Below are 25313 nucleotides of genomic sequence, written 5' to 3' on the forward strand. Positions count from 1 at the left end.
TCCGCTGGGTGAGTGTCCCGGCGGGGCTCGGCCCCCGGCCAGGGGGCGGCCCCGGCTGGGCCGGGCTGCCCGCGGCGGCGGGGCCGGCCGCCACCGGCCCCATAAATAGCCCTCGGCGGGCGGCGGCGGGAGGAGCCGCAGCCGTCGCCGTCGCCGCCGGGGCCGCCGGCAGAGCCAGCACCGCGGACAGCACCCTCCGCTCAGCTCCGCGCCGCTCCGCGCCCCACCATGACGGCGGAGACCCACCTGCAGGGCGTGGAGATCTCGGCCGCCCAGTTTTTCGAGATCTGGCACCACTACGACTCCGACGGTGACTCCCTTTCGCCCGGGGCGGGGGCGGGGGGCAGGCCCGCGGCGCGCTCGGGGGGCTCCCGCCGCCCCCCGCAGCCCCGGCTCCGCGGCCCTCCGCGCCGCCTGTCCCGGCCGCGGCCGCCCCGCGCCCCGCAGCGCTCCCCGCGGGGCCGGGGGAGGCAGGGGCTGGGGCCGAGCGGGCTGAGAAGAAGGCCGGGAGCACACGGGCGAGATGTCGCTTCCAGCGGCGGGAAGAGCGGAGAAAGTTGGAGGGATCAGTGACAGCAACCGTAACTCTTTCTGTTGTAGGCAATGGGTACATGGATGGAAAGGAGCTACAGAACTTCATCCAGGAGCTGCAGCAGGCGCGGAAGAAGGCAGGCTTGGTAGGTTAATGTTTCACCCTGCTTTTCTGTCTTCGCTGGGAAAGAAGAGTTTTCTTGAGCAAACTCCAGTGCCCCGGGTCCTTCCGTTCCCTTCTGCCGTCACACTGTCAGTGCACTAACTGGTCCAGCAAAGGGAAGTAGAAGGGTTAGAAACGAGCAGATTTCAAATGAAATAAATCAGCCACTTTGGAAATGCGAGGCCAGGGTCCACCTCCCTGGAGAGCAGGTCCCTTTCACATCTCTCCAGGCTACGAGCTGGTACTTCTCGTAGTGCTTAAAAGGAAAAGTCAAGAAACGCATGCACCTTTTCCTTTTGTCATGGATGGGACCTTGTCCCATTGCAATTAACCTCACCTGATCCAGATATGTATTAATATAAAAGAAAGAAAAGAAAAGAAATGAAAGAAAACACTCCAAGTTAGTTGGACTCTATTTTAACTCCGTGGTTAATGGGCAGTGCAGGTGGAAATGCATTTCTGCCCCTTGGTGGTCAATAAATAGATCTGCAGATGATTGCTAACCACTTTTTGCCCTTCACCTGTTACACATCAGGAATATCGGTACCCAATTCTGGTAGTTAAAATTGTTCAGAGGGACAGCAAAGTTTTTGACAACATTGTCAAAGTAATTTTGTGCATGAGTTATTAAAGCATTAATTATAACTTTCCTACAAACTACACCCACTTGGGAAAAAAACAGAGAGAGAGAGAGAGAGAGAGAAATGAATGATTCTCTGTAAAGATTTGAATTATAATAGAAGCAATACCTTTTTAACAAATAGAATACCTTTAAAATAATCAGTTTATAAAATAAGCCACTTAGCATCAAGATAAAATACAYTGCATAATGAATCTATTTAAACAGTCTATGCTAAAATACTTACTCCTGAAGTAACAGAAAATAAAATTATACTAACTAGATGACATGTGTGGGTGGGTGAAATAGATTATTACTTTGTAAAAGAATACCTCCAAATTGAGCAATAGCTTTTCAATAATTAACTTTGCTTTTAAAGTTGCTATATATCTTAAAAGTAAATACCAGCAAACTAATATGCAYCTTCATTTACTTTGTGGAAAATGATATCTTGCTATTAGTTGTATGAATTAGCCATGCAGCTGAAAAAGCTGTCTCCCAGCAATGCTTCTAATGTTACTGCAGTCTTGGTACCAGTTAATTCTTCATACAGCCATCAGGGAAGGCATGCATTTGCATAAGTGTAAGTTGGAACTAAAATTTCAAAAGGCCTCAAAAAACAGAAAATTATGGAAGGATTGCAGTTTCTAAATGAAAATAAAGTCTACTTTTCTTTGCATAGGAAAGATTAAACATAATTTCAACTGCTTTCCCTTTTAAGTATTTCAACAGAACAAATCTCCCTCCTATATTAGAGTGCAGGAATCCTAACATATCCATTAGAAAAAAGATATTAAAGCTTGTGTATATGTGTTATAAATGGCATTCTTAGTAGCAATGTTGATATAGTATTCAGAAGTTAAAAAATGAGTTAGAAGCTCCAGATCAGGAAAAAATATTTACCATCTTAAAATCAGATTCTTTTCTCTTTCAAAGCGAGTGTGTGTCTCCTCTTAAAAAATAGAAACACGGAAAAGCCTTGCAGAATTGTTCATATCTGCCACCTGCTTCATCATTTATGCTTCTTCCATGACCTCTGCCCGCAATCACACTATATTTTAAAAATGCTCAGATGTTTAATAGAGTTTTTCCTTTGCTATTTCTCTGATTCAAGCCTAATTTTGGAAGGTTCAGCTGAAAAGACCAATCTACAGTAGCCACACAAAAATCAGTACTTCATCTATTGGCTCTGCCTTTGGTTGATGATACCTTGATCCCTGAAGTCTTTTTCTAGATTATGGATATATACCATCTTGGGTTTCAAATCTAAGCTGATTTTTGGATTTGAAGGCTCACTTGCCAAACAAGTATCTCATCTCATCTCACGGGATGCTAATTCAGTAGCTTTAAATTTCTTTTCTTTTGCCAGAAGGGACACAATGAGAAACTAGTGTAGGTTATATGCAATTTCCATGGCTGTCCTTCTTTTAACACCTCAAAGGTTCTTTGTCATCATTAACTTCTGCATTTCAGGTCACTCTCCTGCTCACTATTTTTGAAATATTCAATTATGCATTCTTGGTAGCTGGATTTTACATCAGTCATGCCATATGCATTAAAGAATCACATTGATTCTGTCATTGAATAGGATAATTTAGCATTTCCCAATATTCTTCCCAATTACATAACTATTCAAATTATGTTCTAATTCTAATCCTTTTATTAATCCACTTAGAAAGTCCATACTTTTACAGTTGTTTTTTTTTTGAAAGGAGCAGTAGCATGCAACCTGATTCATGTCTGCACCATGACGGGAACTGTCATCATTCCAGAGGGCAGATTTATACCTGGAGGTTTTAGGGCTTAAGCTTTTCTTTGATAACACTGTGTTTTCACTTTACACATTATGTAAAATACTAAATTGCTCCACTGTATTTTCAGGAATGTTGAAAGAAATACCACTTTGCAAAGATGAAAACTGTATAAATATATAAGCATAGCTTCCATTTATGGTGTCCTGTCTTTTACGCAGTATGTTCTCTATTTAGGTCTGCCAATTGCTCAGAGAAACTGTGGGGTATAGTGGCTAACACAGGGGCTGATAGAGACTCAGTGAGCGGATCTTGGATGAGCTATTCTACATCTGTTTCTTACTTTCTCTGCATATAGATAATGACAATATTTTTCCATCTCACAGAAATATGGGATTTAATAGGTATTTATGAATGCAATCATGTAAGTGTTTCTGTACTGCCATCTATCCTTAGATTTTCAAATCATTCCAAAAAAGCTATTTTTTCCACATTTCCACTCAGCTGGATGAATATCCGTTAATTTTTAAGAGGGGAGACTGAGGTGTGAAGGGTTAGTTTCTTAATTTAATTCATAGAGCACTGCATCTGTAACAAGATTAGGACTATGCTTGGTTAAATTTAGGCAAAATTACTGACTGAATACATTTATTTGAATAAGATGACTTAAATAACTCATCAATCAGCTCAAGAGCAGCTGAAGTGAACATCAGAAAAAAAAGAAAAAAACTTTCTAAAGAATGTATTAGAGGATTAGAGGAGTTCTGTTTTGTTTAGCCTGTAAGCAACTATGCTGCTTTTAACGGTTGGACACTGTCTGGCATTGTGGAGGTGCTGCTTGAAAGATTAGTGAAATATTTAACCAGAACTAATTAAAACCCATGTGTCCGAATTCTTCGTTTTAACTAATAAGCACACTTGTCCCCACTTTGGGATCATTAGATGAAAGGTGACATTGAAGTGTGTTTTATTAATAATCACATCTTAATTAAAGGCATCACAAATTACTAACCTGCCATGGATGACTTTGACAGAAGTAGGATACTAGGCCATGATTATATCAGCTACGAAGAACTGACATTTCAGTAAGTTTTGGTAGATCAAATTTGGGACAAACTGCAATAGACTTCATACAGCTGAAATTCCTTATGTCTCCAGTGAGAGAATCACTTAGGGCCTATATAACCAGATCTATTATAGCAGCTAAAATGTCCAAAGACTGTTGTATCTTCATGTATAACCTTGGAATTATTAATTATTTTAATATAGCTGTAGCCTTGCTTCTTGCTGCATGGTTTACTAGCTCAGCCCTATAAGAAATACAAAGAACAATAAAAAGGATTCATCAGTATTGAAGGTTGATGGCAGCTTATATCAAAGCAAAGAACATCAAGTCAAAGTGTCAAATCATATATTCAAATCTTCACCCCAAGACTGACATCTTTGCCATAGCCTAAAGTGAAGGTAGCCTTTGAGAACAAATGTAGAGTAGGAGCCATAATTTTTACAAAGAACAATTACGCTGACATTACTTTGTCGGATTTAAGGTACTGCTCCAGGTTTTCTCCTTCCCAAGCCTGCCTTTCTATAGTACAGCAGTGAGATCGTGATTCTGTTTTTAAGATAACTAAATATTGAAAAATATGATATCCTTATGGGTTCTTTTAGGATAAAAATAGCATCCATTGTTCAGGTAAAATCAGTTCAAAGGTGTGGAAAGGCTATTTTCGTGTTCAGATGTGTTATACTAAAATGTTCCTTATTTTGAAGGATTTTGCACTGCCTTCAAGTTATTCATTTACCCTCCCCCCAAAAAAAAGAGAGAGAAAGAGAGAAAATTGACTAATGATTACCTATGAACTTCACTGTCATGCTTAAACAAAGGAGCTGCTGTACACATCTTCCAGCACATCTGTCTATAATTTTCTCATTCTGTAAACTAAAATAGGAGTTCAAAGTGTTTAGATGTCAATTATTCACACTGACTATAATATGACTCCTTGGGAATTAAAATTTATGACAATGAGATTATTCATCATAAAAAATTACTCAATTTCATTTAAACTGGAGGAATCTAGCTGCAGTAAGCATGAGTACTAAGTTACCTGTAGTATATGTTATTATTTGGAAATAAGTGATAGAAGAAAATAATAATAATTAATGTTCAAGTACTTTGTATGTGTTTCTCTACATCTTAAAAATAATGATGCTTTTGTTGTAACTTCATAGGATCTAACACCTGAAATGAAAGCGTTTGTGGACCAATATGGGAAGACTGCTGACGGAAAAATAGGAATAGTTGAGGTAAGACAGCCACTTTATAACAAAGTACTGACATGTTTACCTGTAGAAAATACGTTTAGTGCAGAACAATATGAGCATAACATGTAAATATTTTTTATTTTCGGTAACATGGAAAATTTCTTCTTCTGCCCCAGGATCTTTAGTATTTTTCCACTAATGAAATTTTTTTATTAGCAAAAAACCAGTATTCTTTAGCCCTTTTCAGACACTTCACTGCAATTCATTTAACTTTGCAGGCTTTATTCAGTGCAAATAAACGTCAACAGCAATTTAGTTTTCCTGCAAAGTAGCTAACAGCTAAATTTCAGAAATTTAAAGTCTGAAGGGTATATGTGAATTATATCTACATATGATTTTACACTAATGCTTTGTTACAACTCCTATAGTGAGAGTAACACAAAGGAATGCAATGTGACAGTCCTTGGGTATAGTCTATTCTAAAAAAATTCGTATATGGTAAAATAGCACGGAGCATAATAATCATGTTAAGATTAAACAAAACTTTAACAGTAGCTGTGATGCAGTTTGTGAAAGATTTGGATTTCTTATGAATTCCTTTACTGAACTTTAACAGAACTTTAGGCAGAAAAATCAGCTGTTCCTTACCTGGCTTTCCAAAAAAGACAAAGATGCAGCCAGCCAGCCTCTTTTACACTTGCCCGGCTCTTGACAATTTTACAATGCAGGAAGTGGGCAACCACTGTCTTTTCTGTTGCTTTCACTTTTCAGTGCTGCATATCAAAGAGGAGAGTTCTTTGGGTTACAGTTTGAGAAACCACTATTTCAAGCATAAGTCTACAAGTCATTTATGTCACATTGAGTGCAGTGAGACTGCACTCATTTATCATTAAATGCTATTATATATTTTTTCTGGTAATAAGAAATTTGACCTAAAGAGCTAATTAAGAAACAGCTGGAAGCAAGCCAGGTCTTCAAAATTTCTACAGTGACCAACTTTGTGTCAGTAGCTATTTTTGAAATAGAGGACTGAACAGAATCTGTAAAAGTCAGTAGGAAGCATCAGTGCTGATGTAATAGATCATTCCAGGGTATCTTTTCTCCCTTTTCCTGTGTATGAATCCTACATACTTGTTTAAATGCTTCTCAGATTAAGACTAAACTTCCACGGAAGTATGAACAGCTTGTTTCACTTGCAGTTTTTCTCAGCAATTGATTAAAAAAATGCATCTTTTGACAATACTTAGCATCGGTCAAATAATTTTGCATCTAAAAATAACCAGTGTTTATCTGGACTAACATGTTTATTTTTTCACTAACAAATGTTTATGCATTTGGTATTGAAGAATCCTGTTTAATTTAATATTTTTGAATGTGTGTAATAGCAGGCACTGTATGCAAGAAGAATGTGCAGCCRGTGCCTGAAAAACATTGTGGTTGTTTGCTTAGAAAAGATAACTGAGAGTTTTACCTTTCAACTTCTATTTCTGTTTCTGCTATTGACTTAATAGGCAAAGGTGAGCAAATCCATTAGGGTCTAATACTGTAAGGTGATTACCACATCCAGTGAATTGCTAAACATGCTCAACATCCAGTGAAGCCATTGACTATTGAGAATGCTCAGTTCGCTGACTGAAGGGTTCTTCTCCCTTTATATAGCAGTTTTCTAAAACAATAGCTATATCTTATTTCACTTACATCAGCATGAAGCTTGATTTGGAAAGTGCTGATGGGACTCAGACAAAATATGTTGCACATGCAGAGCAGTACGACATTAAAGTTGACATTTGGACTTGGTTCTTTTCCCTTATAAATAAAATGTCCAGTAATTCCAGATTGCTCCCATTTCATTTACATTGTACATCAACTAGTTTTTCTGAAAAAGTGTATGAATGTGGTTCGAAAAACTTGTGTAAAGATATCCAGAGTCCCAGCCATTGTAATGAATACCGCAGCACAGGAAGGAAAATGTCCTAGTGAATAATAAGCTTCCAGGAAAGATCTATTGACTGAGAAAAAGAGGAGGCCTAGGTGGCTTCACAGAGGAAGGAGTGGATTTTCAACTTGATGCTCAGATAAAGTGTATATTCTGTCTTAGGGAACACACTGCAGATAATAAACTAGCTTTTATCCAGTGCCTTCCAGCTATATGTAGCATCTGATCTGTCCATTAGCTTTTCCTTTTGTAGGAGACCTTTCCTTCCCCTTTTGTACTCATTCAGATCAATACTTTCACTAAAACATAGATGTGGAAGCCCAAGGATCTGAAACTCACAGCGGTGGTATTTCCACATTCAAATTATTTGAAAGCTTACTATTAAAACTACTTACTAGCCTACAAATACTCTTTTTACTTCCATTCTCCATTCTAGGACTTTTAAGAAGTGTTGTATTTATAATTATATGAATTGTAATGAAAGATATTTTAAATAACATTAAGTAACAGTAAAATTTACTTAGAGAATGATTTCTAGAAAATGGTTCTGATCTTGTTTTAAGTATTGAAAGCATTTTTCCTATAAAAAATTATCTCCTACCTCTCACAACCTTGCAGCTGAGTGGAGGGAAGTCAAGCCAGTCTCAGTCTTTGGGATTGTCCTCTGTTACTCATGATGCAGAAATAGCTGACACGTTCCCCATAAAAGTAGCAGAGCTCAGGCTCCCCAGTACAAGAGGGATGTGGCACTACTGGAGCAAGTCCAGCGGAGGGCTACAAAGATGGTTAGGGGACTGGAGCATCTCTCTYATGAGGAAAGGCTGAGAGAGCTGGGCCTGTTTAGCCTAGAGAAGAGAAGGCTGAGAGGAGATCTTATCAACATGTACAAGTATCTGAAGGGAGGGTGTCAAGAGGATGGGACTAGACTCCTTTCAGTAGTGCCCAGAGACAGTACACGAGGCAACGGGCACAAACTGAAACACAGACACTTCCATCTGAACATGAGGAAAAACTTCTTCACTGTGAGGGTGACAGAGCACTGGAACAGGTTGCCCAGAGAGGTGGTGGAGTCTCCTTCTCTGGAGATATTCAAAACRCGCCTGGAYRCRATCCTGTGCAATGTGCTCTAGGTGACCCTGCTTGACCAGTGGGGTTGGACTAGATGATCTCCGGAGGTCCCTTCCAACCTCAACCATTCTGTGATTCTGTGATTCACTAAACTGCTATTGCTCCTTGAGAGTCTGCCACCACAAATGAGAACTTGTAGCAATCACAGTCACTCAAACACACTCTTGGATTCCCCTTACATTTATCCTCAAAAAGAAGTCTTCTTTAGAAATAGCAACAGATTTCTATCTTTCCTCTCAGTAGTGGTATACCTAGGACCTGGAAGTCAAGATGTTTTTCTTGTGATTTCCTCATCCCTTAGCAATACAGTCTTTCAGTGAAAAAGAAATTTAATACTATTTGATGCAAGAGCTAGAAGAACTGAACTTCCCTTTGGCTATATTGTCTCTATTATCCTAAAGCACATGAAAGAAAACAGGAAAGATCTATTTTTGTCAGAAGTCTGAGCTAAAGCCTTGGATATTGAGCTACAACATCTTTGAAAAGTAAAAGCCCATGCATTTCTCTGTATTAGAGTTGCAAAGGGCAGAACAGAGAGTTTAAAATAAGGTAATTTTCTTCCAGAGGTGATGTATTCTGCCCCTCAAATCTAATTTGGTACTGCTAGTGAGTTGTTACTGATTCTTGGAAAGTTACTCTTTCCCAATTAGCAGGCTTGCAAAACTCACCAGAGTTAGCTATAGCTAACAGTACACCACAGTGGAAATTTTGCAATAGTTGTGTGTTTCTAAGTTCTTCAGTGCGTCTCTGACTGTGAAGTTGGGATTCATTCACGAGGGTTTCATTCTGATTGCATTGTAGTCATAGGAAAGGATTCCTACCGATTTAGGCATCAAGTATGTGTTGGAAGCTGTGGACTTGCCTCAAACTATCCTACATTTAGGCAGGGATTTGGTAAAACCAAACCATAGTTTTATTATTTCCTTTTATAGAAAATATCCTTCCCCAAAGCAAATGGGTATTTCCTATATCAGATATGTTCCCATATATAGGAGCAAAATGTTGTAAGATGGCGTAAGGAGCCCAGAGAAGACTGAGGGAGTCCAAAATCCCATACAGAGTGATCTAAGGAGCCTTTTCACGTGTTCCTCAGGGCTTTCTAGGTTTTATGGCCAACAGTATAAATTCATGGGCCTATAACCTGACCTTAAGGGAGCCATAGTCTCCGACTTGCACTGAGGAGGTACTGGCCCAGTGTGCAATTCACACGGAAAAGTATCTAGAAAAAAAGATTAGCCTGAAAAAAAGTAATATGTGGCTCACAAGGGAACATTACTACAGGATTGTATAAATTTACTTCTGGCAAGAAGAAACAGGATTATTTTTCCTATTTTCTGGTTGGGGCAAGTACTGGCCTACCTGGTATTCTGTCCCACTGATTATGACTTTTTTTGACTCCCATAAACTCTTTCTCACTGTTGTAATCAGCACCCCCTGTCAACCCCTGCTTATTATTATAAATCTGTCCTCCATTCAACTTTTGTTCTTGAGTAGGAAGAACTGATTTACCCCTAAAACCAAAGCCCCCTGTCATGGCGGAGAAAAAGGCAATTTTTCCATAAATCAGTACTAAGTTACACACATACATATGAACAGGTATTTATCCACATGTGTATACTTTGTTTCTATCTATCTGTAATGGAACAGAATTTGGAAAGCTGCTGACAAAAACATATTGTTTAAGTTGATTAGATTTGATATTCAGCCACTTAGCAAAAGCACTCAGCATGCTCTCTGATGTGCTTGATAGTTTATAATCAACTGCTCCATTTCTGTAGGAAGAGTGCTCTGATGTGTGTTTTCAATTGCGCCGTTAGCGAATATAACTGATTTCTTGCACAGATAATTTTAGAGAAACTAGAGATTTGTTTCCATCTCCTTGATGTGCCTGGAGACTGAGAACGATCTGAAGGTGCCGCTGGAATCCGATAAAAAAGCCCAAGCAATTAGGGCAATTGCGCTGAAATAGGCAGATAAAGGGATTTTAGGGTGTGAATTAAATGCACAGAAACAGAAATTTGAATCAAAATTTTAAGATGAGGCTCCAAGAAGTCTGCAGATGTAATTTTTCATAGAATAATGCAGCTAAGAAATCCTTGTTTCTCCATTCTCTCCTCCTAGTAAGCACAGCTGGTCTATTCTTCAAGTAAAAAGTTTTCTTCAATCAAAACACATTTCATACACTTTGAGCACAGAAAAGATATTGGGCTTTTGTTAAAAACAAATGATGATTTTACATTAAATTATATAGCATACTCTCCATCTTGTACATTTTTCAGTGGCCGAAATTGAGTTATAGTAAATGAACATTTTCAATAATCAGTACAATAATGTCTGATTTTTAAAAAAGCTTTTGTATGAGCACAGACATTGGAAAAAACACCCCTGATTTTGCAGGGCTAAAATCCCTTTTGATTTCTTTCTGGCATTTATAGCTCATCTTGAACACACTTCTGAGCCTGACAAATGATCCCCGGTTGCCATCCCCTTAACCCTCCCTGCTTCATTTTCTCCTGTTTTTTTTTTTTTACACTTGTTTTTCTGCTTTCCTTACACATGTGTGTTCTTTACATCAGTGTTCCTTTTTCCTTTTACTCAGTAAAAGGATGTGTTCTCTTTCTAGTTTTGCTCAGTACCTGTCAGTAGTCTTTTTTTCCTTGCTTTCTTAATTCATGGTCCTTCTCACTCACTCTCTAAACATCCCTCTTTTTTGCTTTCCTCTTCACACTCATACCAAAGTTTTCACCACAGATCCTAACTTTGCATGAGTGAATTTTTTTTTTCCCCTCTCTTTCCCTAGTTACCCCTTTGCTAAAGAGCTTTTTCCTTCCTTTCTCCCTGACCTACAGTTCTGTTTGACCTTGAGGAATACGGCAAAGCTTCAAGCCAGTGGCATTTCAAAGGCATCTTCCAAACATTTCAACCTAAGGGATGAAGTTTCTTACAGGGCCTTCTTATAGGTTGGAGTGAAAAATACCAGCAGCTAGGAAAGCAAAGGAGACATGGTCTGAGACGTGGAGTGTTCAACACACTCAGCTCAAGTCTGCTAAGTGTAGGAAGCACAGCTCCGCTTCTGCGTGGGTCACAACACCAACCAAAGCAATAGCACTCAGCATATGGGGAAAGAGAGCTGTTGGCAAGGTCCTGGCTTTGTAGAAATCCTCTGCTAGCAGCACATATGAAACTGAGACTGAAGTGCCAGCTCTAGGGACAGCTCACTTCCAAGGGAGCTTCCCAATACCTTCAGTGGCATTAAAGGAGTCCAACTCATTGGTGTTATGAAATTGGGAGTAAGAGCATGCCATTGCTCTTACTTATACACATACTTACTCATACAATCTCTCTTGCCTGGAGAGCAATGTAACATCATTCTTATTTGTGGGCTCCGCATATCCACCAAAGATATAGTTACACAAATGGGTAACAAAACTTGAATTTTAAGTCTTCTTAGCTCAATAAGGCAGTCTGATCATGAAGAATTTCATATGCTTTTAAAGGCTCAGCTGGCCTAACAAGGAATCAAACTTTAATCTTTCTTAAAATCTATTACAGCTTGCTCAGATATTACCGACAGAAGAAAATTTCCTGTTGTTCTTTAGGTGCCAGCAGCTAAAGTCAAGTGAAGATTTCATGCAGGTACAGTATGACAATTTTCCCTTTGTAAAGTCATTCAAGACTAGCTTTACATGAATATATAATTAAATCTTTCATGTTCTGATTGCAGACATGGAGAAAATATGACAGTGACCACAGTGGTTTCATTGATTCTGAGGAACTAAAGGTAAACTGATATCTGTGGATATGCGTGAAGTGTGAATAAGCATTGGATTACAGCCTGTGCTGCTGTTTCTTCAGATACCCACCACTGCATGTTTTTGCATTTCAAACATTACTGGAAGACAATATGATTAGCTGATGGTTTTATCACTGGTAAATTACTTTAAGTGAAACTCAGCTCCGATAAATGTTTCTAAAAAGGTTGTTTAATTCAGATCAATGTTTGCCTCAAGTGCCTCAAGGCAGCATATACTCTAGCTTAGAAGCAAGATGATTTTAGCCCTGGGAACACAGATAGGTCTCCGAAAGCTATGCTGTCCTTCTTTTGGTATTTTGGGGAGAGAGCTGGTTTTGTTTTTTTCCAAGGGCATTGCTATTATAAATCACTATGCTGCAGGACAAATTATACTCTCTCAAATATCTTGTAACAGTGCTGTTTCTACTGTAATACTGTTAGGTCAACACAACTGGAATTGCACTGCCTGTGCTTGGTTAGCTTAGTAGAAATTTGGTATCAACTTCATTATTCACAAAGAAGAGCAGAACCAAGATTATTCCGTTAACCATCCTCCCCTTACAGTCTTAACAAAGCTTAAAGCTAGACTGAATTCCTTCCATAATCATAAAACTAACAAACTTGTAGATGCTCACTATACCTGGGGAAGCAGACTCTGAGTTAGAAGGTACTTTTTTTCCACAGTTTAATTACACGTGGTTAGTTACTGTAGCTTTAAACTCAGAGGATCCAAAATAACTCATAGCAAGAGAAAGACCTAGCAGGGTTCATCCATCTATTTGGACTATATTGCCCATATGTGGTGTTCTAAAGAAGAGCTACTTAAGCATTAACCAAAGCACCTGGAGGTCAAGCTGTTTTGAAATCCTTGCAGCTATTTTTTTAGAAAGGGGAATTCACATCATAAAATTCTCATTTTTTTTCCCCCTTTTCCCTTCCTCTTTGAGAACAGTATCTGTATGATGTTCGGTGAGGATCCTGCCTCAAGGTAATCCTCAGACAGAATTGGTGGATCAAAAGTTTGTAGGATCAGGGAGAAGTTACGGGTCATGCACATAACACTGAGAACTTCCCAGTTGTTAGACCGGCTCTTAAAGGCTGTCGCCAGCTATTGTAATTTGAAGTAGACACTAAAAGGCAGGGCTGACGGAGGATCAGCTGGAGAATTAAGAAATTTTACCTAGATCCCTGATGGTCTCATATATCCTGGGCTGAGCAAGCTTGTCTGCAGCAGAGAAATAGCGCATTTTAAAACTTTGAAAATAATGCAGTTTAATTTTAAGACTGATCAATATTTCTTGAAAAGTCCAAACATTTTAAGTACATGCTCTGTAAGGAGTACACCCACTAATAACTTTTTAAAAGAAATTTATCAGGAAATTGGGAAAACTTTACCAATAATAATAGCAGTGAAGGAGGGGGTAGACTCTCCATCACTGGCTGTATTTAGGAGTGGTCAGAAAATATCTCAGATTAAACTATAACTCAGGAAGCTTAGATATAGATGGTCTTGTCTTGAGACATGGTGTACTGGATAGCTTCTCGAACAAAGTCCTTTCCACTCCTATTTTCTATCAAAAGCAGAAAAGATTAAACATGTCTCTGTGACATCTATTTGAAATACTTCTATGATGCTCTTTGTATACAAACTAATAAGAAGGCCTTTCAGTACAGAAGGGATCAGACTGGGAGAACTATACTGGCTATCACTAATATGAGCATTAACACAGTAGCATTCAAGTTAAGGATGTCATCCGTATAGAAAGAGATTTTCTTAGGAGCTACCACCTGTTCTGTCTTGAAATGAGGCCCAAATTTCCAAAGAGACGATGATGCTAATGAAACTAATGAGAGGAGTTATTAGGTATTTCACTGAGCATTGATAGACCTACAGAAATTTGAGGTCTTGTAGTGCCTTGGTTAAATAAATAGATATTTTTCTTTTTTATTGTCACAAAACTAGGACAGCAATTTAAACCAGTGAATGGGGGAAAATATCTTATTCTTTAAAGAAGAAATGGCTGGTGATGAAAGTCAGGGATACCATGTCAAATTCTCTTTAAAAAAAATCTAATGATTGGCTGCATGTATCTGAAGTATAAGGTGAGAAGGAGCAACATAGGTTCACATGTTCACTTCTAGCATCAGGTACTGCCATAGGCAAGGAGAAAACTTGATTAATCATTGATATTTTCTGTGAAATTGTTCCTATGTTGCAAGAAGAGATTAGGCAACCAAGTTTTCCAAGTAGCTTCAAGGTTAATTGATGTAATTTACTGATAGAGCTGATTAGGCAACAGTATACTTGGAGGACAATCTATTTTTCCAAATCCACATACAGCAAATGGCATATAATGCATAGTTTTGTGAGTCACTTTTTCCGAATTAGACTATGCAGTATGCTTGAATCGGTCAAAATAAACTGTTGTATTCTTAACTGTAAATTGCTACTTATTTTCATATTTATTTTGTACTTCATTAGTCATATTAAAGTGGGAGTAAAATAGTATTTCCCATCACTTTACTCTGAAGTTAGCAAGTCAAGCATTTTATGCTGTAGACAAAAATTCACCTGTTACTCCTCTATTTATTTTAACAGAGCTTCTTGAAAGATTTATTACAGAAAGCAAATAAGCAGATTGAAGACTCAAAGCTAACAGAATACACAGAAATAATGGTAAGCTTGTTTACAGGCATTTCATCCAGACTGGATTAATCCAAACTGTGTTTCTCTCTAGCCACTGAAAGGCTCCGAATGACATAGAGACCCCCACCAGGCCCTCATCGTGCTGCGCCAGTCATCCAAACACACAGGCACACCACCAGCACTTCTGCAGCTGCAGAACTTTGATCTGAGATCAAAAGTTTGCAGTGCTGCTAAAAAAAAATTTGCAGGACTTTTGAATCTTCTCTGTTTTTATGTAGTATCAGACCATACCATAGTACGGTGCAAAGAATTTTCCCTGATATGCTTCCTTGTGCCATTAGATGTAAAACTGAAGTCTTTGCAGTTCATAGAAGAAAAATTGTACCTGTCGTAAGATTAATTACATTATTATGTTTCGATCTAATTAATTTGGGGTTATTTATTTTTTATGTTCTGTCTTCCTAGAGTGCTGTAGGGTCTCTCTCTTGTCTCAGATGCCATCAGTGCACAGCAGTTTCTTATCGCATTTACAACATCTCCCTGTTTCTCCCTTATAAGGAGGAGAAATGAATATTTTAGGTAAATACCAGAACAAAACTGTCTCTGCCCAGGTGTTAAATCGGCCACTCCTTAAGGCGTTCCTCCAAGCCCAGCTCTGCGGGACTCCGCCGTAGACACCAGGGTTGCCTTCTGCACGGACGCTTCAAGGAGAAAAAGATTCCGAATTCTTGTCCTCAGGAAAGCAAATGTATAACACTGGATCTTTGTTTTACCAACTAAGTTTCATCCTGAAATACTTTGAGTTATCGAAACCAAGCTAGGTAAACACACCAGACCTCAAACTGGCCCAAAGGTTGATGAGAAAGGTTAATCAAAACGTTTCCTGACTGCTAATTTGTTGCACCAATATCAACCATTTAACCAGAACTGTCCTTGTTTGTTGACTGGTGAAAATATTACATATCCTTTATATTTATTTAGGAAGCTTTCTGACCTTCATCTTAAAGTGCGCTCTGAATACTGCATCTGCAGGAAGACATAAGGACAAATAATTAAAAGCAATAAGAAAGAAGCTTATAAAGCCAACTCTGCTGTAATCACCTCAGAAACTAGGAAAGAAAACTAATAGAAAACATAAGGCAGTGGCCAGCTGCAAGCTGGCACAGCCAGCCAGTAACAACCCATCAAAAAATGTTGCTATTAGAGCTGCCTTTGCTTACTCCTCCCAGTGTAAATCTCTTTTCACCTGAAAAGCATGCAAGGCAGATGCAAGGAAAGAAAGGGTTAAAAGGAGGCAGGGTCTTGCATAGAAATGAATGTTCATAGATTTTTTTCTAGTCTTCCTTGCTATCTATTGTGTATTAGCAAAGTGAAATCAGATCTTTTTCACAGCATTAATTCCATATTTAAAAGGATACATGCTTATCTCAGTATGGGGCTCTGTTTTTCCTGTTATCTAAAAATTACATGTAAAATTACTATGATTGAAAGTGATGGGATTGAGTGTGGGTGTTTTCAGTACAATGTCTAGCAATGTTTTGTACAGTTTGCTGCATTGTGATTATTTTATACAGCAAAGGCAAAATAATATATGAAACTAGAAAAATGGAGCTATACAGACATAAAAGTGGGAGAAGAAGTGCCAGGCAGGTGTAATATCTCCAGTGACTTCTAATAATGAATATAAGCTGTTTGTGCATCTTAAGCAGCAGGAGCTCATCCTTGCAACTGTTGAAAGGAAAACACTATAATACAATAGGATGATTAAAAATTATTAGAACTAGTATTCAGTCATTTTGTCAAATTACATTATTATATTTATTCCTGTCATTTAATTATAATTATCTGAAAGCATTTACTTTCCCGTTTTTATACTATCAAAAAAAATTACTGATTATCTACAGAATCTGTTCACTCTTCTCTTGAAATATATCACAGAAACAGAATCTGGTCTTTCCTTATACATTTAGACCTGGCAGCCAACTGAATAAAAATGTTTATTATTTTCTGTCTAAAGAAGTGAATGCCTTAAATTCTATTGAGCTTTACCTGAATGCTGTTTTATCTCTAAGGATAAAGAACAATGATGCTACTATCAGATCATGAAATCAGGAGTAAAATGTTATCATGTCAACATTCCCCTCCCTTATAAATAATTACAGGCATGTTCCGGACAGGCGATATTCATCACTGCAGACAGTTTAGAACCTCACAATAGGTTAATCAGAATTGCTCATGTGGTTTCTGATGAGGCTTTTGCAGTAGAATTAATTACTATAAATTACTTCTTCAGTATTTTTCATAAATGTATTGCGTGGCAAATGTGACAGATTGAAAACCAGGGGCCATCATTTCAGAATTAAATAAAGGCAAAATTTCACTGAATTTAAGTTTCACAGGGAAGTGTTTCCTTGTTAGTGTGGATTAATTGTGATTAGTAATGTAAAAATATATATTCTTTCAGCTCAGAATGTTCGATGCAAACAACGATGGAAAGTTGGAGCTTACTGAACTGGCCAGGTATGTCTTCTGTCTCTTTTCACAATAAATATAATTTACCAATTGCTGTTACAGAAACTGTTAAATATTTTGACTTTTGTTTTTTCTCCGCAAAGGCTACTCCCAGTACAGGAAAATTTTCTTATTAAATTTCAGGTATGAGGCTTCACATTCTTAAGATTAAACTGCCAGCATCATACACAATTGATGTAATTAATGGATTTTTTTCCCCTTTTGGTATTTAGGGTGTCAAAATGTGTGCAAAAGAATTCAATAAAGCCTTTGAGATGTATGATCAAGTAAGTCATCAGAAAACCTTTGCATTAATTGAGTAGTTTGATGGCACTCATTTTCTGAATTTGTGGAAAATTAGCCATAACCTCTGGAATGAAAAATAAATGTTTGAAAGTCTTATTAACACTGTTTTTCAGGATGGCAATGGTTATATAGATGAAAATGAACTTGATGCTCTCCTGAAGGATCTGTGTGAAAAGAACAAAAAGGTAAACCTAGAGGGATTTTTTTCCCCTTAGAGATTAGATTTAATTTGGATTTTAAGGGCACTTTAATCCACCCAATTAAGATAAATATAGAGCTTCTAAGTCATAATTCCTGAAGCCCAGTGCAATTAAAAACCTTGGCAAAAGTCATAGCAGTGTAAATCCTTACCTAAGGGAGTTGTGATTACATAGTAACACCGTCAAAAGCTTGCATCTGAGACATTAGCTATCAACAATCTAACATACGCCTATAAAATGGATAATGTTCAAATATATAAACAATGATTTCAACGTGTTACTGTTGGACAGGCTGGGAACGCCCTTTTTCTTCCTATTTATTTTCTGCCATTGGCAGCAAACTTGCTCGTGCTGGCAACTAAACTGGATTATAAAGCATTATCTGTTCTTTAAATAGGAATTAGACATTAACAACCTTGCGACATACAAGAAAAGCATCATGGCCTTGTCTGACGGAGGAAAGCTTTACCGAGCAGAATTGGCTCTTATTCTCTGTGCTGAGGAAAATTAGACCTCTTCTGTCATGTCCACTTAACTAGTGATGTACTCTATCTACACAATAACTGTGCACTATAAGGGAGTAGGCTGTATTTTTAAATTGCATATAGAAAATTAGCCAGGATGTGTGGCACATTCCTTTCAGTTTGTTTCTATACTGTTTGTAATGTACAGTTTTTGTAACTATAAGATTGATAAAGAGAATGTCTGTGTTTGGGCCAGTCTGTATATTCAATAAGAAACTAAAACATGTTGGAGTTGGGTTTTTTTTTTTGCTTTCATAAAAACAGCTAGAAAAAAATTAAACCTGCCGACACTGTTGTGGTCATCATATCCTTTGACACCTGCAACGTTTTTTCTTCTTGATCTCTATAACGAGAAAATCTGAAGATGTCTCTGCAAGTTACAACTAACTATGGGTTTTAAAATGCAAAAATGTGAGGAAAGAAAGAAAGAATTAGTTTTGCAGTAGGAAAGAGGAGTTGGAATGACTGTTCTCCAAAATTTACCAAGGCACTGAGAAATATTTTCAGTTGTCAAACCACCCACTTACAGGTCTGTGCTCTCTGCAGTTTTCAATCACTCTTCCCATTACGAACTCATCGCATATAGACAAAACATTTATAAGCAGCGAAAATCTGGGATAGCTCTCCATACAGTAGTTGACAAAAATATAGTGTTTTCAATCTAGTTGTTTAACTTTATTGAATTTAAACATAGGCATTTCAGAAACAAAAACCTTTAATCTGTCTTGGAATCCTGGCTAAATGGCAGGTAGTATAGTTAATACGCAGATTAGCACACGATATTATAAGTGTACCTTTCATGACTATTGCTGTGTCAGAGAATATGACAATCCATTTTCTAAACTATTTTCACATTTTGCAGGTTATAATTATTCTAGTAAATTGCTGTTTTTACATCATATTCTGTGTAATCTATAATTAAATTTAATATCCTAAGACTGTTGGTGTCTAGTTTGTCTATCTCCTGCATTCTTTTTCTGTACCATGTAGATGACAAAACAACTGTTTGAAAAAAATGTGCCTCCTTGGATCTTACATTGAATGTCTAATCTATAATAGTATAAAAATTTAACACCAAAAGAGACAAAAGATCTACTACAGATTTTATACCATATTTAGTTTACATGGTGGGCTCTGCCTTTTATTACGCTAGAGAGGTATTTTTTAAATGGGAATTACAGTATGGAAACGGCTGTCTTCTTCCATCTACATTTTTTTGGCCTGGCTCTGTTTTTATTTTACACCAGTTTTATGCCAGCACAATTCTATAAATGTCCAGGTATACTGGTGTAAGAAGGAAATCGAGCTGTGTCTTAGTCAACAAACCTAAGCTGCCTCCATAGGAAACTATTTCAGAAGCAGTTCCAGGTTAGCAGATTAGCTATATACAACTTCTTGAATGCATTGCTGTGTCTAATTTAACAAGCAGAAAGAAGCAAGTGCATTTTATTTGAAACAAGAGGTCTCAGACAGTGAGGCTCCGGCCCTCCAAGGTCATTCTGTCACTTAGCTCCCGCTGGCGTTAATCCTCTAACTGAGGCCGCACTCCGGCAACGAAATACCCTGGGAGGAGCGGAGTCCGATGGGAAAGTTCAGGAGTGGATGGTGGCAGGATGGGGTCATTGACGGGGAGAAAAGCCACAAAAAATTGAAGTAAGATAAAGCTAAGTCATTTGCACTGCTTTACTCCCACTCCATGCACAGTGATTTAACTTCTCACCTGCTTGTTCTCCTCTTTTCTCTATGCAATGTGAAATATAATTGTGCATGTCAAGTGAAGGAACGGTGAACAGATTATCTGCCTATCAGTACAATAAATGATTGATATTGTTCATACTCTGCACTTGAAACCCTGGATTTTGCCTTATTTTAGCATTTAAAAAATGTAAAGGTAAAAAAAAAAGATACCTTGTACTGTAATAGATATGATGTAAAGTGATTGTTTGCTAAAATTGTTACAGTGAAAGATGAAGTGTTTAAAGTGTTTTGACAAAGAGTCATCACAAAAACTGGAATCTATCCTCCTGAACACAAGTTACCTGTCAAAGATTTGTTCAAACTTCTACTACAGCTGTTACTGATCAGCTGTCCCCTGGTCCTGAACAGCATACGTAAAGCAGTTGTCAGTCACGTCCATGTGGAATGTTTTGTATAGTCATTTCTCGCAAGTATAATTTGGATTAAAAGACAGCAATTTAACAAGACGGTTCCAGCAAATATGTGTGTTACATCAGTGCAATGCAAAGTATAGCAAATATGGTTAAGTCAAAACTGTTGTAGAAACACCAGGATTTAAAATCTCTAAAACACTCCTGGAGACAGCTCTTCACGCCAGGGTCACAGTAGAATGAGGTTTAGGGCAATGATACAGCTGATGCTAGGGAAGACTGCAAGCTCCTTTCTTGTGGTAGACATTTGGTTCCAAAAATATATATATATTAAAGAAAAATAGTAGCATGCAAAAACATTAATTATGTGCAGTAGTGCAGGTATGCTGTATTCCTGCTAAACAGAGAAGCTGACTTACAGGTAGTTACATGGGATCTACTTTACTCAAGTTGTTAACTATCTTACTGTCTAAAAATATGTATTTTACTAAAATATAACAGGCATCGTGACTGCCTGCTTCAAGCTTTGCCTACGACACAGGCCGTTAGTGTAGCTCAGGGGTCTCACCACACCAGGAGCCATTAACAACGCCCAACTGACATCTGCGATGTGAACCATTGGCTGCCGTGGAGAATACCTGGTTTCCGATACTGATTTTTTCACTGATGATTTAACGGGGATTGAGCACGGGGCTTGAAGCAAGTGCGTTAGCAATCATTCACTGCGGCACGGAGGCCCTCCCTGTTCTAGTCCAAACATTTCATGCACAGTATCGGGGTGCTACTTACAAATCCATCAATGATGCACCTTTAATAGGATTACCCAGGCAAGCTTAAGAAATTTCTGGATAGCATATTCCATACTGGGCAAATATCAGATACCAATCAGTAGGCTGAAAGCTGGTACTGCTTCTTTAGAAGATGAACCTCATCTTACAAAATATGCATACGCTGCTGCTAAAATTGCATTTAAACTAGGATTAGGTGTTTATGTTGTTAGGCAATGTTAGCTTTTTCTGATTAATTTCCATTGGGCATCGTGCATTTATACTAAGCCCTCATCATAATAATTTCATTATTGAAACACACTGAAATCCACACCTACTTGCTACAAGGAGGCTCAGAATCCATATTTAGGCACCTAAATATATATGGCCTGATTTTCTGAAGTGCTGGGCACCTCCAGATCCCTCTGAAATCAAAGGAAGTTGTTCTGCACCAAATAAAAGCAGGCCAATGCACTAAAATCCCCTTCAATGGTTCACAGAAGGGCTTCAGTCCCTGAAAGGTTCATTGTGAATTAAAGAAAGTTCCCCTTAGGTGCAAAGTTGGCCTGAATCTCTCTGGTGAGTAGGGCAATGAAGGAAAGACAAAGATGCTACCTTTTTTTTTAAGGTTAGGGTCAAGAAGCAGTATTTATTTTAAACTGCAAAAGCTCTCAGAATTCTTAAAGTATTTTTGCATAGGAACTCATTGCAATTTGCTGTGGAAGGGATACGTTTCTGAACTGATATCCTAAAAGTTTACTTTCAAAACAAAGGTCATGTATGGACAGAGCAATATTAGAGTGGTGGCTGAGCCAAAGAAATTGTGGATCCGTGTGTTTAAAGTCAGGTAGTGGATTTTTGACATTTACTATGTCTGCTGTTATGGCACCTAAACACCATGGTGCCTACTACAGAGATATCCGGTAAAACTAGTTTTAGCAGTGCTAGGCCTATCTCCCTTCTCTCTTCTGTCCTTTCTCCTCCATTTCATTCTTACCCTACCAAAAATGTCTCTGCTTTCAATATCTCAAAAATACACGAGACAACATGCAGGATAAAAAAAAAGCATGTCAGATTAAAGAAAAAAAGTTCTGTTATCATCATTTTACACTTAGGGAACAGGGATGTTACCATAAGACTATGTGGCACCTAGCAGTGCATCCTAGCCCCCAGACCCAAAGCCAGGTATATACCTGATCCTAACTTAATGCTGAAACTAGGCCTGGAAATGTGCTCTTTTCTTGAACTTTTCCATCCCTGCCCCACTCAGGACCTATTTTTTTGGTGACCCTGCTTGAGCAGGGCAGTTGGACTTAGACAATCTCCAGAGGTCCCTTCCAACTTCAACCTTTCTGTGCTTCTGTGAAAAGGAGCCATGATGTGCTCCAGCCAGTTTCCCCAATTCAGATGGCCAAGTCCTGAGGGAGTGCTGCAAAGCGCACCTGCCCTGCAGTGCAGGTGCAATGGAAATAACTTGCTTCAAGTCACACAAAGTTTAAGGTAATGTTGGAGACTGAACCCAGGTCTCCTGGATGTCAGTCCTGTCCTTCAACTACATGAAGAATCTTCCTATAGAAAAAGTTGCACATACCTATGGATGCACGAAACCAGTGGAAAACTACTTATTTTTACCGATAGCCCAACTCCAGACAATTCCCTAATGAACATAGCAGAGAAGTACTTGGTCATACCATGGCTCACGAGAATATCTTTGAAGTGTTTGTTCATTGTTCCGAAACACTTTAAAATGTGACAAAACCTTATATGCAAGTGTGTCCCATATGAAGAGAAAAATTAAGTATCTGTGGAGGATGATGAGCAAATTACTTTTGGGGAGGAGACATGGATTTGATCTCCACAGTAGTCCAACCAAAATTCAGGATGCTTTAAAAAGAGCTTTATAGTATGTTTAAGAGACACTTTGAAGGCTGCTGTGATCAACTAGTTTGCTTTGTTTTATTATCTGTGGCATAGAGGATACTCAATCCCCTATAGGACCCACACTATCAGGAGACCGAGAGCATATCTATACATTCAGATGTACACAAATTACATCGGTACTTGGCAAAAGAAAGCTGGCACTTTCCACAACTGGAAGCAATGTTATTACTCCACCAAACCCATGCTAATATAGTCCATCCTTTCAGCAGAACATTTGCCTTAACACAGTGCTGAAGTAAGCTATCAAGTGATTTCAAAGTCAGATGCTGGCATATATTAGTATGGCTTGAAGTGTGAGTAAAAGGACTAGACAACTGCCATCACTTGAAGGAAGACACCCTTGAACTGCTTTTATATTCCTGATTCTTAAATCACTGTGTATCAGTCTCAAAGCACATACAAGCATGGACATAGGGATGCATGCATGGATGGAAGAAGTTTGAGATAAAATAGAATTTTAAGAAATGGCATGGATTTCAGGCTGTAAAGGTGTCATGGAGGAGTGATGCACTTCACTCGTAAGAGGGAAGTAGCACTATGTTTATTACAGTAAGTAAAGCTCAGTCGTAAATAAAAATGATTTAACAAGGTTCCATTGGCAAGGTTCACCCAGTTATTTACTGCATGAAGGACAGGCTCAGATGCACGCACAATGGAGACCCTCCCGTTGAGTCATGAGGTTCAAAAAGGACCCCCTTGCTTTCTAAACTCCTTCTGAGAGGAGCATGGGTGTGGCTGGATCCAATCTTAGTCCCAGACTTGGTCAACAGTTCATGTCTAAAGGAGTATGTGCGAAGGGGACCATCCTGTTGAGTCATGAGGTTCGGAAAGGACCCCCTTGTTCTCCAAACTCCTGAGAGGAGCCTAGGTGCGGCTGGATCCAGTCCTAGTCTCAGACTTGGTCAACGGTTTATGTCTAAGGGGTTATGCGCACAATCAATCAATCAGAGATATAACTCAGCAAAGTTTTGCGAAGTTCGCAAAAGTTCAGCATGCTTTAATCACTTACCGAGGATCTGTGGCGGGTAAGGAATCTCTCAACCTTGAGGAGTAACCTTGAGAGGCGTCCCTGCTCAAGAGGAGGTTCTGCAGTGCAGCCCACTGCCGTGCAGGAGAGCTCAATGGGCTCTGGGCTGCCCCCTATTTATGGGGGGAGAGATGATTGACTCAGTCATATTTGCATGCTAGATGGGCCTCAGTTGGCACATGCTCAATCAGCCCCCGCACATGTGCTGTTTACAGGGAGGTCAGGTTGAAGGGAAGAGAGCACATTGGGGGGGAACGGAGCACACTGTCACAAAAGGCCAGAGCTAAAGTTAAATTTCTTTGGAGAATTCCATGCATTGTTTGAAGAGGGAAACAAGACGCAACCCCCACGAATCTGGAAAAATCTAATAATCCCCAAAGAGGGACAACAATAAACATGCTTTTTTTTTTTTTTTTTTTTTAATAATGACCTACTTATAACTAAGTTGACACATTTTATTTGGGATGAATGAACTTTATACATTCAGAAATAATGCCATCTTAGAGCTTCTTTAGTACCAATCTGTGAATGCTAATGGAACCTAGATTTCTACAGACCTCTGCCAATGAGTTTTCAATACTTTCAGTCCCAAATTACAAGTGTCCTTTACTAGTCTAAGTAAGCCTTCTTTATGCAGACACTCCCCTAGTTACACACACATTAATAGCAAATGAGGTTTTAGTTTCTCACTTTCAAGAACATTAACTTAATCTATGATAAAGAAATAGCTACTCAGGAAGGCAAGATTCATCCCTAGGTACCATTTTTAAAGTTCAACTGAAGATAATTAGCAGATTGAAAATGTCAGCAAAAGCTGAGACTGAGATGGTTATATATCTCAAAACTTTGTATGTGAAAAATATTACATTAGAACTTGCATTCTATCTCACTATATACTATTGACAACTTGAAAGTTATTTGCAAATTTAGGGCTTATAACTGAACTGCAGGACTTAATTGTTAATTTAAGAAAAACTAAGAAAGTATGTTCAGGTATGATGTTCTTGAAATGTTACTGAGATTACAATATTAAAAATTACTTGCATATACTTGAATGATAGAAAAATTCTCTGAAATATTAAAAAGGAAACTAACTATA

At 38.4% G+C, this 25313-nt stretch overlaps 1 protein-coding gene across 1 annotated transcript; it reads left to right on the forward strand.

The window, feature by feature from the left end:
- Nucleotides 1–228: 228 nt before the first annotated feature.
- CALB1 (calbindin 1) lies at nucleotides 229–18358 on the forward strand. The gene is made up of 11 exons (XM_026061739.1): nucleotides 229–310; nucleotides 601–677; nucleotides 5294–5368; nucleotides 11943–12026; nucleotides 12115–12171; nucleotides 14783–14860; nucleotides 17295–17350; nucleotides 17446–17485; nucleotides 17575–17628; nucleotides 17761–17832; nucleotides 18245–18358. Exons 1-11 carry the CDS (start codon nucleotides 229–231, stop codon nucleotides 18356–18358), a joined length of 789 nt encoding a protein of 262 aa, XP_025917524.1.
- The last annotated feature ends 6955 nt before the right edge of the window (nucleotides 18359–25313 follow it).

This window comes from Apteryx rowi, unplaced genomic scaffold, assembly GCF_003343035.1.
Source record: "Apteryx rowi isolate R43461 unplaced genomic scaffold, aptRow1 scaffold_184, whole genome shotgun sequence".
NCBI lineage: Eukaryota > Metazoa > Chordata > Aves > Apterygiformes > Apterygidae > Apteryx > Apteryx rowi.